This window comes from Bombyx mori, chromosome 25 (assembly GCF_030269925.1).
Source record: "Bombyx mori chromosome 25, ASM3026992v2".
Lineage (NCBI taxonomy): Eukaryota > Metazoa > Arthropoda > Insecta > Lepidoptera > Bombycidae > Bombyx > Bombyx mori.
The window spans coordinates 8,052,609-8,068,641 of record NC_085131.1 but is presented as its reverse complement, the minus strand read 5'-3'; the positions used below and the strand labels follow the sequence as shown (position 1 = coordinate 8,068,641).

Below are 16,033 nucleotides of genomic sequence, written 5' to 3'. Positions count from 1 at the left end.
AACGCCGGGCGACCATAGGGCCCTCTCAGCATACCTCCGAAAGGAGAACATAGGTTTCCACACCTATGTTCTTCAGGAGGACCGCGAGCTCCGCGTAGTAATACGCGGAGTACCGAAAGAACTAGACATAGACTACGTTAAGGAGGACCTGATCGCTCAGGCACTCCCTATAGTTAGTGTGCATCGGATGCACAGTGGGCGGGGCAAGCAGCCCTACAACATGATACTCGTCGCGTTGGAGCCAACCCCGGAGGCAAAAAAGAAAATCTCATGCCTCTCGACAGTTTGCGGCCTATCCGGGGTCTCCATCGAAGCCCCCCATAAACGTGGCACTCCCGGGCAGTGCTACAGATGCCAGCTTTACGGCCACTCGGCTCGTAATTGCCACGCGCGCCCCCGCTGCGTAAAGTGCCTCGGCGACCACGCCACATTAGATTGCTCGCGTGTTAGGGAAACCGCGACCGAACCTCCAAGCTGTGTCCTATGCCTAAAGCAAGGGCACCCCGCGAACTACCGTGGATGTCCTAGGGCTCCGCGAAAACGTCCAACCCACCCGGCTCCGCGAACCGTCGGCCCAAAGACTTCGGCACCTTCAGTGCCGAAACCCGCCTTCGTGCCGGCTGCAGTTCCCACGGTCTCGGCGTGGAAAAAACCGCTGCCGTATACTAAGGCGGGAACGGAAACCGCACCCCCGCCCCCGCTCGTGACACGCCCCGCGCCCCAGCCTCTGCTCGCACCTCGCCCCGCGCCCGCGTTCCGTCCCCCGCAACCCTCTGCCGTCAACGACTTCGCGCTCGTGCGCGACTTCGTCACCGCGGTGAACTTCGACCGTCTGCGATCGTTCGCTGACGCTATCCGTAGGTCGGTAACCCCCGAACAGCGGCTCGCGGCCGCCTTCGACCACATGGACGTTTACGAGTCCGTGTCACGTACGTTATAAAATCTTTACCGGTAATCAATGGCGCAAAAAGGTAGAGAAAAACCGTATTCCTTTACGTTAGCATTCTACAATGCTAACGGACTCGCGCGGCAACGCGATCAAATTTTCGAATTCCTCCGCGACAATCTTATAGATATCTTGTTAGTGCAGGAGACCTGTCTGAAGCCCTCGCGTCGCGACCCGAAAGTCGCGAACTACGTCATGGTTAGGAATGACAGACTCACCGCCTCGAAAGGCGGGACTGCCATTTACTATAGACGGGCCCTGCACGTTGTCCCTCTCGATACTCCCTCGCTCTTACATATCGAGGCGTCAGTGTGCCGTATCTCGCTGACGGGACACCAGCCGATCGTCATCGCATCCGTTTATCTCCCCCCGGACAAGCCCCTCCTGAGCAGTGACATCGAGTCACTGTTCGGCATGGGAGACTCCGTCATCCTGGCAGGCGATTTAAATTGCCACCACACTAGGTGGAACTGCCATCGTACAAACGTTAACGGTAGGCGTCTCGACGCGTTTATAGACGACCTCACCTTTGAAATAGTCGGTCCCCCAACTCCAACATGTTATCCGTATAACATCGCGCTCCGTCCGAGCACTATAGACCTGGCATTGCTTAGGAACGTAACTCTGCGCTTGCGTTCCATCGAAGCAATGTCAGAGCTCGACTCAGACCACCGACCTGTCGTTATGCAGCTCGGTCGCCCTCACAACCCAGTCACTGTTACGAGGACCATGGTGGATTGGAATAAGCTGGGCACGTGCCTAGCCGACGCCGCTCCGCCAATCCTCCCTTACGGCCCGGATTCGAATCCATCCCCCGAGGACACCGTCGAATCCATAAACATCATTACCGATCACATCTCTTCCGCGATCATTAGATCTTCTAAAGAAGTCGATGTGGAGGACAGCTTCCACCGCATCAGACTGTCCCCCGATCTTAGGAATCTCTTAAGAGTTAGGAACGCGGCAATCCGGGCCTACGATCGTCTTCCCACGCATTCAAACCGGATTCAGATGCGTCGTCTACAACGCGAAGTCCACTCCCGCTTAAGCGACGCGCGTAACGATAATTGGCATAGTTATTTAGAACAACTCGCGCCCTCCCACCAAGCATACTGGCGACTAGCTAGGACTCTCAAATCCGAAACTACCGCTACTATGCCTCCCCTCTTACGCCCTTCAGGCCAACCACCGGCATTCGATGACGATGACAAGGCTGAGCTGCTGGCCGATGCACTGCAAGAGCAGTGCACCACCAGCACTCAACACGCGGACCCCGAACACACCGAGTTAGTCGACAGGGAGGTCGAGCGCAGAGCTTCCCTGCCGCCCTCGGACGCGTTACCCCCCATTACCACTGACGAAGTTAGAGACGCGATCCACAACCTCCAACCTAGGAAGGCACCAGGCTCCGACGGCATCCACAACCGCGCGCTAAAATTTTTGCCAGTCCAACTGATAGCAATGTTGGCTACAATTTTAAATGCCGCTATGACGCACTGCATCTTTCCCGCGGTGTGGAAAGAAGCGGACGTTATCGGTATACATAAGCCGGGCAAACCGAGAAACGAAACTTCTAGTTACCGTCCGATTAGTCTCCTCTCGACGATAGGAAAAATTTACGAACGTCTCCTTAGGAAACGCCTCTGGGATTTTGTTACCGCGAACAAAATTCTCATAGACGAACAGTTCGGATTCCGCTCAAAACACTCGTGCGTACAACAAGTGCACCGCCTCACGGAGCACATTCTGATAGGACTAAATAGGCGAAAACAAATCCCGACCGGCGCCCTCTTCTTCGACATCGCGAAGGCGTTCGACAAAGTCTGGCACAACGGTTTGATCTACAAACTGTACAACATGGGAGTGCCAGACAGACTCGTGCTCATCATACGAGACTTCTTGTCGAACCGTTCGTTTCGATATCGAGTAGAGGGAACTCGTTCTCGTCCCCGTCAACTGACTGCCGGAGTCCCGCAAGGCTTCGCGCTCTCCCCGTTATTATTTAGTTTGTATATCAATGATATACCCCGGTCTCCGGAGACCCATCTAGCGCTCTTCGCCGACGACACGGCTATCTACTACTCGTGTAGGAAGATGTCGCTGCTTCATCGGCGACTCCAGATCGCAGTAGCCACCATGGGACAGTGGTTCCGGAAGTGGCGAATAGACATCAACCCCACGAAAAGCGCAGCGGTGCTCTTCAAAAGGGGTCGCCCTCCGAATATCACTTCGAGCATCCCACTCCGTAGTAGGCGCGCAAACACCTCCGCCGTTAGTCCCATCACTCTCTTTGGCCAGCCCATACCGTGGGTCTCGAAGGTCAAATATCTAGGCGTCACCCTCGACAGAGGGATGACATTCCGTCCCCATATAAAAACGGTACGCGACCGCGCCGCGTTTATTCTAGGACGACTCTATCCAATGCTTTGTAGTCGAAGCAAACTGTCCCTCCGCAATAAGGTAACTCTCTACAAAACTTGTATACGCCCCGTCATGACGTATGCAAGCGTAGTGTTCGCTCACTCAGCCCGCACCCACTTGAAATCCCTTCAGGTTATTCAATCACGATTCTGCAGGATAGCCGTCGGAGCGCCATGGTTCCTTAGGAATGTGGATCTCCACGATGACCTGGAGCTCGACTCTCTTAGTAAGTATCTACAGTCGGCATCACTGCGCCATTTTGAGAAGGCGGCACGACATGAGAACCCTCTCATCGTAGCCGCTGGAAATTACATACCCGACCCAGTAGACCGAATGGTAAACCGTCGACGTCGCCCAAAGCACGTCATTACGGATCCTCCTGATCCATTAACGGTGCTTTTAGGCACCACAAGCACCGGTCACCGTCCTCGTCGAACCCGTCGCTTGCGACGAAGGGCTCGACGAGCGAACTAACCCATAGACACAGCCCACTGAGTTTCTCGCCGGATCTTCTCAGTGGGTCGCGTTTCCGATCCGGTGGTAGATTCTGCGAAGCACTGCTCTTGCTAGGGTCAGTGTTAGCAACTCTCCGGTTGAGCCCCGCGAGCTCACCTACTAACGTTAGGGCGAAGCTGAAATAGCCTCTCAAGGCTATCAGCATAGGTAGGGAAAAAAAAAAAAAAAAAAAAAAAAAAACTTCAAATCAAAACTTGTTTTTGTGTGATCAAACCTAATTACTTTGTCAAGAGTTAAACAATTCTTAAAACCCTACAAATTTTAACGCAGTGCTGTTGAAGTAGTCCCCGACGTTAATCCCCAGTGAAAATTCTGGTTTGTTGCAGCATCATAAAGTTTATATACACGTATTGTGTAAGTGAGAAGTCGTTCAATACATTTAAACGGAAATCGGTGGGCGCGATCAAAGACGGGTACAGTTGAATCCGCTGACAAGTTATCGCCTTCACAGTCAGGCTTATAGCATTGACGTTTCTCAAACTCATCGATAATACAGAAGAGCCAATAAGGTTTAAAGCGAATTTAAATAGGGGCTTTCGATTTTCAGAATATGAAACACAGTGAGGCACGCACGGGACTTCTGATAGTATGTATGCTGCTACCACTAATCTTGTGAGCCTGATACTTGAATTTGTAGAGGTTTTAATGCGTTCCGGTTTGACGGTGAACTTCGATCTGTGGGTAGTCAAATCAAAGCCATCTCAAGACCGCGGTTTCCGTGCATTTGCTGTTTTCTGCTAGTTTTAGATTATTGTGTTTTTTTAGTGATATCTTTTATAATCTGTCTTCGTTTTCCGGCAAGTTCTCAAAACATGCTATATATTATATTGCGACTAAAAGGCTTAAAGTCAGCTCAGTCTTTTGATAAATAAAAACACACTTCGTGATTTTTACACATTCCGCTATTTAGTTCTGGTTGTTTACAATCTGTTGATATGCGACGTATGTACATTAAATGATCGCATTTTTTGTGGTAGCGCTAAATAAAAATAACTTACATTCATGTTTAAAAATGTCGTCTGTAATTCTCAATTACACCGTTTCGATTTTTTGTGTAATGTTCATTGTTGCGTTGATAAAATAATTATTATTAATTGAAAGTCAAAGAGCCTTTGGGCACGAATTAATAGCATTGTTTTGTCTGTTATTTTTACTTGAGTGTTTTTCTTTTTTTTTCCTCATTTGATCATGGTGGAATACAAAATTCTATAAAACTCGCAATCTTGAAATTTTTGTTTTTTAAATGTTATTGGACGATAAGTTTATGATTCGTCCTGTATAAAGAGACGTAAGTAAAATATTGTGCATTTCGCTGCCTATATTGGATTGGATTTGGATTTTTTTTACGTATTTAAGTCGATGAGTAAATATGATGACAGAAATCCACCTGAATCGAGTGGTCGTAGTTCCGAATCTAAACACAAATGGTGTAGCTAATAAACATTTTTTTTTACTAATCGCTTATTTAGCTTGAGCTCATGAACAAATTCTATGATGAAGGATTTTCTAATAAATCAGTTGTTCCATAAACTGATGAATGTATGAGCAACATATAAATTATGGATAAATGAGAAGTCGTATCGTAACCGCTTAAGTTTTGGAGATTTGAAGTCTACTTACTCTACAAAAAAAAAAAAGAAAAAAAAAATTCACAAAATAGCTTATGGTTCACAAGTAAGAAAAAGAAGTGTATCCGAACTATAAATGGCGTCATCCATCAATTTGCACTGGGTCGCCATGATGGATTGTGACCTAAAAAGGGCTCTTGTCCACCTGTTGGGTCGAGTAGCAACAATCTAATCAAAATTGAGTAATCTAAACGCGCATTGTGATACTCTAGTTAAATAGTTACCTATAATATTTTTGGCATGCACATTTCGTAATCTATATATATATAAAAATGAATTGCTGTTCGTTAGTCTCGCTAAAACTCGAAAGCGTCTGGACCGATTTGGCTAATTTTGGTCTTGAATTATTTGTGGAAGTCCAGAGAAGGTTTAAAAGGTAGATAAATATGAAAATGCTCGGAATTAAAATCAATATAACAATTTTGTTTTTCCTTTGATGTGTTCCCCGTCGGACGGATTCCTTTTGTTTGTTTCAAGTTTATTTTATACAAAAGTTTAGATCTTTTATTTATCGATTGAGGTACTACGAAGTCTGCCGGTCAGCTAGTTTATAGATAAAAATAACTCTCAATCAAATATACACTAAAGTTTAAAAAGTATTCGTTAAACCTTTTTTTTAATTTAGTTACCTTTTTTAAGTTCGTCACCTCCAAAGTACTTAGTTTGAGTGACGCTGGCCAAGGCCCCTAGATATTTAAAAGCGATCCGCAGCTACCCTAATAATGGTGCTAAACGACGCTAGTGATTAATGGACAATATGGCTCAAAGCTGTGTGCAATTTCTACGGCTGTGTTCGTTTGATGCGCACACTACTTACCGCTAATAGATTTTACGTTGTTGCTTTCTTATGTTTCGAGAAGGCGGTGGGTGTGTTCGATTTACACTAACGATGTATGATGAAGATCTATTACTAAATGTATTAGTAAACTAGGGAACCGAGGTAATTTATTGAACGTTTATGAGTATTACTTAAATTAATGAAAAGATCGACGTCAAACCTATAATGGGATAGAGAAAAAATGTATTCATTGCTTTTTGGTATTATTATTAAAAAAAAAAACATTATTGCTTAGATGAGTGGACGAGCTCATAGCCCACCTGGTGTTAAGTGGTTACTGGCAGCCCATAGACATCTACGACGTAAATGCGCTACCCACCTTGAGATATAAGTTCTAAAGTCTCAGTATAGTTACAACGGCTGCCCCACTCTTAACCCTACAAGGCTCAATTTTTTTTTGTGCATCAAAAAAATATATAGTTTGTATTTAGTGATCAGAAGATAGGGAAAACATATAAAAATAAAAATAAAACCATATTTTACGAAAAAATCAACTTTTTATTTCAGTTCCACATATGGTACACTGAGCCTTAACTATACTTTTTGGTATACTAAACTAGTACAATTGAATTGCTTTGGAAGTTTCCTATGTACTTTTTGTTCAATTGTAAATTATTCAAAATGAAATGACTATTACCTATACTTTTGTATATTATTGCAAAATCATACTTATAACTAATATAAAATTGTTTATTGATGAAAGGATCTAAAAAAATTGTTCCATTTATTGAGGCAAAGCTCTACGCGACATTTGTCGCAAGATATGAATGCTTTTCCTTTGCAACCAGGATATTTGCATCATTGTCTTTTTTGACCCCAAACAGGAAAATGCTCAAACTCATCGCGCCTGACATCACGCGAAGGTAGGATTGATGTATTTGGCTTCTGTCTTTTGTTTTCAACTTCATCAGATAAACTTGGTCTACCTCTCTTTTTGTTTATTGATAACCCACATATGCATAAACTTTTCCCTACTTCATATTTGAAGTCCTTCTGTTTCATTGGGGTTGGTATATGCTGCTGCTCTCCGGCTCTTCTGTACAATAACCAGCAATTGACAAGGGTTAGTTACATCAAGAAGATGATAAAATAGCCTCAAGTACCATTTTCTTTGAAAAAATTTTTTTAGACACTAAATTTGTGCATTTCTTCTACGATATGCTGAAATAACGCATCATCAAAAAACCATAAAAAATATTGAAGGGGAATTTCAAAGTCTATAATCGGTGACTGTAAATTTGTGTTTCCAGTAAATGAAGAAAGGGGTGATTGAAAATATGTTTTCTTCCAAATAAATCTTTTTTTTTCTTTGAGTGACAGTTACAGTGCCAAAGGGTTTCTAGATCCATGACCGATTGTGTTACTCATAGTCGATGATCGTCTAGGTTCCTGAGATTGTGTAATGATACCTGTAGTTGTCCTTGAAATCATTCCTGATGTACTAGGCTGAGGGTTTGATATTTCTGGCTGACGATTTTCAATATTCGTAACAAGCTCGTTGATGGGAGACGAAAACTGATATATTTGCGGAGAGAAGGAAGTTTCCACGTTGCTGGTGGTTCTGATAAAATTTTTCGGATGGACTGAACCTTTTCGATGTCATCATCACTTTCAGCATCAGAAAAATCTTGACCATCTTCTTCTCCCAGAAGGAATATCCCAGAAACCTTCAATATCTTCATCACGCAATCTTCTTCGCGACATTTTCTGCAATAAAATCTAAAAATTCCTAAGGAATGTATGTATAAGTGAAAACAGACACTAAAGCTCAACGTACCGTATGTGGAACATGCATAAAAATATGATTTACTAATACGTTTACTATTGTAATATAAAAAAAACAACTTACCTCTGCAAAATATACACTTCGTTGCAGCACAGTATTTTTTTCGAGTCAAAACTGTTCAATAACTATTTTTTAAATATTTTTGAATTCAAACAAACGACTAACGTTCCAATTTCATTCAAATTTCACACTTCATATACTATAACTTTAACACGAAAGACATCTTTAGGTAAAGTTTCGTATTACAATATTGCTAAATGTCTGTAGCATCTATCAATATATCAATAGATGACGCTATTTCTTGTTTTGTAGCTATAGGAAAGATTAAAGACACTGTTCCACATATGGAACTAGGTGCCTTGTAGGGTTAAAACCGAAACGCATTACGGCTTCACAGCAGAAATAGGCGGTACGCAAATTAAAATTGGCGGGTTTGATTTTTATTACACGATGCTATTCCTTTACCGTGGAACTCAATCGAGAACATTTGTTGAGTACGTATTTAATTAAAAAAATTGGTACCCGCCTGGGATTCGAACACCAGTGCATCGTTCAACACGAATGCATCGGACGTCTTATCCTTTAGGCCATGACGTCTTCAAATTACTTCGATGTATAAGTACAGTTTTGCAGTACTCGTCGCCTTGACTGACGTGACTGGCTTTATTAATGTCTATGGGCAATAGTGACTGATTATAATCAAAGAGGCTATAAGGCTTAAAGAGTCAAAAAAAATGCTCATTTTCCTAAACGTATTCGGCAACATTGTGACACTAGTGCCGATGATAGCCATTTCTAGTTTGGGGTGGTCTTTTTTTTGGCGGCACAAGTACTACCCTGTCTGAATGTGGTGTCCGATAAATTTGCGGGCCCATACGAGCGCCACCATCTGCGCAATGGTTAAATGAGTTCGTTTTAAGGAACTCGGTGTATTATTGGACTCTCGTTGTAAATTACGCGTGGATTTGCAAAGTCATTCGGCTGATTTAGACGATTGGTTTCTTTCAAACTTTTAGGGGATTGTTTAGCAGTGGACCATTTCAGATTACATTAGAGTTACTCTGATGTTCAGCGGTTGTAGTACAAAATAGCTTAAATCTACAGAAAAAATCATTAGATAATCAAATATATCTCTTTGATTATGTGCCTCCAATCAACACGGTAGTAGCTTGCTGGTTTTTGAAGGTATTAAACGGGAAAAAATTATAATGGTATTTCATTTAGGTTTGTTTCGTATATAAATAGTTTTGGTTGTATGAAAAACGTATGAAAATTTTTTACTAGTTAATGTTTTATTTAGGTGTTAATATATATATATATTATTGCTTAGATGTGTTGACGAGCTCACAGCCCACCTGGTGATAAGTGGTTACTGGAGCCCATAGACATCTACAACGTAAATGCGCCACCCACCTCGAGATATAAGTTCTAAGGTCTCAGTATAGTTACAACGGCTACCCCATCCTTCGAACCGAAACGCATTACTGCTTCACGGCGGAAATAGGCGGGGTGGTGGTACCTACCCGTGCGGACTCCCAAGAGGTCCTACCACCAGTGAAAATATTCGGAATTCTTCTGTGAATTCGAGAGATGAATTTAAAATCATAATTTGATCAAACCTTTTGGGAAAACTGAGGTTTTGTGCTTTGATTTCATTTTGATTTTTAAGTTCAAGCACAGTGTTTTCAATCTAAACTAATTAATTTGATCGTAATGTAAAACATTTGAAAAGTTAACGTAGTATTTATAATTTCAAAATTCATTACATGAGTGTTTTTATTTCATACCGGAAGGGCTTCATAAAATATGAAAAATTTCGTTGAAACATTTACGGGTCGATCCCGAACCAATATTTCAATCCACTTCATGATTGCTACTTCAATGATGAACTCAATTTCTAAAGGAATACGGAACTCTTAACGTTGGATCCAAGTCTCGATAGACCAGTCTTATAGACGTATCAACTACGTTATAGAATAAATAATATACTTAGAAGTGCTCCGTTATTGATTGGTTTTTAAATGTACTTTCTTGATTAGAGAAACTTCAGAAATATTTTCCAACCTTGCCCCTTTTTTAGTTTTTTTTTATCGCAACAATATATGTACGAGGCCGTGAGGGCTCACCCAGTGTTAACTGGTCACCGGAACCTATAGACATCAACCACATTAATGCTGCCACCCACCTTAAAACATGAGTTCTAAGTCTCAATTTTGACAGTACAACGGTTACCGAACCATTCAAATCGAAACTCATTAGTGCAGCAGGTCAGAAATAGGCAGGGTGGTGGTACCTACCAGCTCACAATGTGCCTTACCACCAGTAAAGTACCAGATTTTTTTGATTTTACGAATAAATAAATAAAAAATCCAATCTATTTGTTTTTCCATTTTCTCAATTTAGCTAAGCCTGCTTCTATCTTACGATACCTTGAAAAATTAAAATTTCACAAAAAAGTTGGAAACTTAGCTATTCTATGCCATTTCTATTCTTGGAACCGTTCATGTTCACGGAAGTTCCGACGTCACCGGGAGATCCGGTCGCCGACACGGGTCCGGTAAATCAATCCGCCATTTTTCTCCGCGAATGTACTGCCCTACATTTCGGAAGGCACACGGTAATCCGGCGCGCCATACAAACAAGGGATCTTCCGAAATTGAGGTGTATCTCATATTTCGTATTTACTTTGGCATTAGTGTAAATACTTATTTCCTAGGGGAAGTGTGTGTAAGTTGAGCCAAAAAAGAAAATGTGTTTGCGTTGCTATTTTTGTTAGTTTTCTGTTTCTTGTTAATAGTTCTGGACTTGGAGCTATCATATTTTAATTTAAAACAAACTCTATTTTCTTAATTCCGCATAAATAAGACTTAGTACAAGGTAAGTACTAAAGATGTGTACCAGCTTAGCTTAATGTTTATTACGCAGACCAAAGTTTTGCTTAATTGTAAGATTAGTCAAAATTATTCTGCAAATATTAGCAAACTAGCGACCCGCCCTCGCTTCGCCCCGGAAACATTAAAACACACATGAAACCAAAAAAATAAAATAAAAAAAAATGAAAAAAAAGTAGCCTATGTTCATCAGGGACAATGTCGACTTCTAATGGAAAAAGAATTTTTCAAATCGGTCCAGTAGTTTCGGAGCCTATTCGAAACAAACAAACAAACAAATCTTTCTTCTTTATAATATTAGTATAGATATAGACGAACATATTCGGTTATTAATAAATTTGTGTAATATTTGAACAGTAAGATCAATGAGAATTTGATGCTACCGCTCTAGAGATCCCAAAGAAAATTCAATTCTAGTAGAATTTTGTTCTACGATTCAGAATGCTTAACGGTAGAAATAAGCAAGTGGTAGCCACTGGTTTGGGCTTGAAAACGTCTTTCCATTAGTAAAATTAAGGGTTACGGTAGAAAGAGTTTGAAAGAGAGAGAAGGCAAGAGGAAAATTATGTTAATAGATATGAAGAAAATTTTGTAGTAGTTGGACATGACCCGAGGTGTGTTTTATGATCTCCTAAAGTACCAGTCAGCCAAATTAGATACGATTTTAGGAATCTCTGACCTGACTCTCAATAATCAACCGGACAACAAAAACAAAATATCAAAAATTCAGGTTTTTTTTCCAAATCATAAATAATAGAACCACAAAGAATATTAAATACATAAAATGAGTATAAATGCTCGGAAGCAATGTCATTATGGTCGAATTCCGACATTGAGCGAATCCTAGTCTATGGAATAATGTCCACCAGTCGTCATATAACAACGGCTTTGGTGAGAAAACTCCTTCGAATCTCCATAACAAATGATGATATTACATTCGACTTCATGAGAGATCGTGAGACATTCTACATGTATTATTCATGTGTATCTTGTATTGGAATCACATAAATTTGTCCTTGTATGATTGATATCTTGAGCGCGGTAGAGTTTATATGTATTTCACAGTCATTTGGCGACTCGATAAATTAGTAAAATGTCTTTACAAATTTTCATTCTAATTCGCTTTGTTTGTTGAGATTTTATGTTTTTAATGCTGCAGATTAACCTACAGCCTCCCTGGTTGTTAATAGTAAATACTCAAGTAAATTGTAACACCGATTTATTATATATTGATCTGCTGAAATAAGAAGGGTGGTGTAACAGTATAAGACAATTTATAAATTCTGTGGACTTGATTTTTTCTCAGGATGGTTATTATATACATTGATTATTCATTAATGAATAATTTCTTAGTGTTTCTTCACAAAAACTGGCACCTATTACATTGATACGTATACACACGGGCGTCTTACCAATTCCATTAGTGACGTTATAAAAGTGGATACGTTATTTTGAAATATATGTAAGTTATTGAATATGATGAACTAACCTGTATATAGGTTTTCCACCCGTGGCTTTTCCCGCTCTGAACCAGAGCACCATGTAGACGCGATCTTCAATAGCGTCTGGTGTGACGTCACAGGGCAGGGAGGCAGTGCGCCCCAACACCGCGTCAACGTCGACTGTCGACACTGAAACAAATAAAATAAAAACAAAAGTTATTATGCACCTGTCCACGATTCCGACAGTCTATGAAAGGTCTCCGAAAAACCTTGTTCGGAATTGGAAAATGAAAATGCTTTCCGGTTAAAGACTTCGTTTGGCGTATTTATTTTTTGTGATGGGATTTTAGAAACGTTTTGATGTTCCGCGATATGAGTAAAAGTAAGCCTTTTGTACAAAGAGAACGCAAAATTGTTTATTGGAAACCTAAAATTGATGCTGCATTTTTAAAATTAAATCGTAGTTATCTATACATATAAATAAAATTGGAGTGTCTGTTTGTAATCTTGAAATAACCGCTTTTTACTGCATGCACATAAATATGTATGCGGTACATACACCAAAATATCATTTTTTACAATTTTTGTCTGTCTGTCTGTCTGTCTGTCTATTTGTTCCGGCTAATTTCTGGAACGGCTGGACCAATTTTGACAGGACATTCACTGATAGGTAGCTGATGATATAAGGAGTAACTTACGCTACTTTTTTTACACTAGCTTCGCCCCGCGGCGTCACCCGCGGTACAACAATAATCGCGGGTAACATCGCGGGACTTAGCTATCAATAATAAAATTAAATGTTTCCGAAGCGTAGCGAGAGCAGGTCGCTAGTATAGAATATGTTTTCGGTTAGAAGAAGTTTATTTTGATAAGAATTCGTATTTTATTGAAAGCGTTCATAACGCACTAAACCAATCATTCATTCAAAAAGTTTCTATGGTATTTTATTTTATTTCACTAACTGACCGCTGGTAGTCTAAGGGGCTACGCTCGGAAGAGTAAGTGAGCTCACGGGCTCAACCTCAGAGAATTTGCTAACACTAGCCCTAGCAAGAGCAGTGCTTCACTGAATCTACCAACGGATCTGAATCGCGATCCACTGAGAAGATCTGATGAGAAACTCAGTGAATTGTGTCTATGGGCTAGGTTGCACGTCGAACTCTTGCACTTGACGTGTTCGACAAGAATGGTGACCGGTGCTTGGAGAGCTTAAAAGCACTGACGGTGGATCGGATAAGACATGCTTTTGGCGACGCCAGCTTTGCAGTGTTTCGTTGTCTGGGTCGGAGATATAGTTGGAGGCGACCACGATAAGACGGTAATCTTAAAAGCGAAATCGGTTATCTATTCTATCTATATATATATGTCGGCGCAAATATGACTATTTACCTACTGATCATCAACTAATTACTCTGTGATAAGAAATTGATGTTAAACAGTCCCTTTTATTGTAATTTCAATACTTTAAAATCTTGTAAACACGCTCACGTGTTTAATACTTGTAAACACGCTGACGTGTACGAAGTCCTATAAATACGGCCGTGCTGTCTAGCGTTTATTCATTCGTGTCCGAGCCGTAGTACAGTACGGATCTCTCTGTAACGTTGTTATGCTTCTCGCGCAATATACGCAGTTCTCGTGAAGTTTTGTTTTGGAAGCCCAAACATGAGTCATCATCGAGAACTTAATGACCGTGACGTCAACAATGCTGACGTCACACTTTTTAAAAACATTCCTTCAGCGTTTCTCCTCCGTCATCAGAAGTGGGATCACATGCCGCCTCCGCTCAGCAAGAACCTGGAGACCATTTAACTATATCGGCGGAAGAAGACTACCCTCCAGCAACAGCCGATGAGCCTATACATCTACTTCACAAATCAGCATGGTCGAGCAACAAAATCAACACTCAAAGATAAGTTTTTATTTTTGATTACTAAAATTCCACCACATAAGTACCACAGTGTACGCCCACTACATAAGTACCACAGTGTACGCCCACTACATAAGTACCACAGTGTACGCCACAACATCCCACTACACAACATCCTTATCCGAACACCTTAAATAAATCTACGAGAACCGCCGAGAACTCTACGAGAACCGCCGAGAACTCTACGAGAACCGCCGAGAACTCTACGAGAACCGCCGAGAACTCTACGAGAACCCTACTATACCCTCCGAGAACCCTACGATACCCTCCGAGAACCCTACAATCAAATCGCATTAATAAGTCTCAAACCTTCATAGTTACAAGTAACGCAAGTATAACAGATGCGCTACTCAGAGACACTTTTTATTCCTACAGGTCAATGAGAATCAAAGAAAAACCTACGAGAATCAACGAGGCCGGTGCAGAGCACGCACCGCCTGTCAGTATGGCCGTGTCGGCGCAAATATGACTATTTACCTACTGATCATCAACTAATTACTCTGTGATAAGAAATTGATGTTAAACAGTCCCTTTTATTGTAATTTCAATACTTTAAAATCTTGTAAACACGCTCACGTGTTTAATACTTGTAAACACGCTGACGTGTACGAAGTCCTATAAATACGGCCGTGCTGTCTAGCGTTTATTCATTCGTGTCCGAGCCGTAGTACAGTACGGATCTCTCTGTAACGTTGTTATGCTTCTCGCGCAATATACGCAGTTCTCGTGAAGTTTTGTTTTGGAAGCCCAAACATGAGTCATCATCGAGAACTTAATGACCGTGACGTCAACAATGCTGACGTCACACTTTTTAAAAACATTCCTTCAGCGTTTCTCCTCCGTCATATATATAAACTTAAAGTTATCAGTGTCTAATCGACCTAAATTTTTTTTTATTGCTCTTGTAGGCAGACGAGCATACGGCCACACCACACTCGCGTAAGTCATGACGGACCTTATGCAAGTTTTGTAAAGTGTCATCTTGTTAAGCAGGGACATTTTACTCCGCTTAAAGATCATGGGGTAGAGTCTGCCGAGAATAAACGCGGCACGGTCGCTGACTGATTTTGAATGTGGGTGGAATGCCATGGATGCATCCAGGGTTATTCTTAGGTACTTGAGCTTCCTGGCTCAGAGTATGAGTTGGCCGAAGAGGATGAACGGAAAATAAAGGCACCTATACAGAGGAAACAATAACATAAACTTATCAGTTGACCAGATACCTAAACAAATTAGTTATAATTTTATTTAATTTTCATATAGGCGACTGAAAGTGGACAAACAGAAAGAGAGTAAATTGCTTAGTGATGAGTGTTTTTTGATAAACTGTGCTGGGACCGAACAAACCTTTCATGTTCAGATACCGCGACTGTTTATGAATATCAAGTCCCATCTTTCAGCCAACGTATTACAACAAAATAGCTGCTGTAGTTCCAATGTTAATAGAAATAAAAATAGCCTTTTACCTAAATATACGATGAGCAATCAAGATATAGTAATGCACACAACCATTTGCAGTTTATTCATGCCCTGCAGCGCTGTGTATTATTTTTCTTCCTCTCGTTCTTACAATAAATCATATTTTTTCCCGACTGTTACGATATACGGTTGGTGAATCCGGGCGTGACATGTTTC

The 16,033-nt window shown here is 41.2% G+C and overlaps 1 protein-coding gene across 2 annotated transcripts in view; it reads right to left on the bottom strand.

Annotated features, from left to right (window-relative positions):
- LOC101737236 (neural cell adhesion molecule 1) overlaps positions 1-16,033 on the bottom strand; it is a 108,135-nt gene that overhangs the window by 66,622 nt on the left and 25,480 nt on the right. For both annotated transcript variants that reach the window (XM_062676171.1, XM_021347284.3), the window contains exon 3: positions 12,516-12,657. In XM_062676171.1, the coding sequence (XP_062532155.1) occupies positions 12,516-12,657 (142 nt within the window). The remainder of the gene's footprint in view (positions 1-12,515; positions 12,658-16,033) is intronic.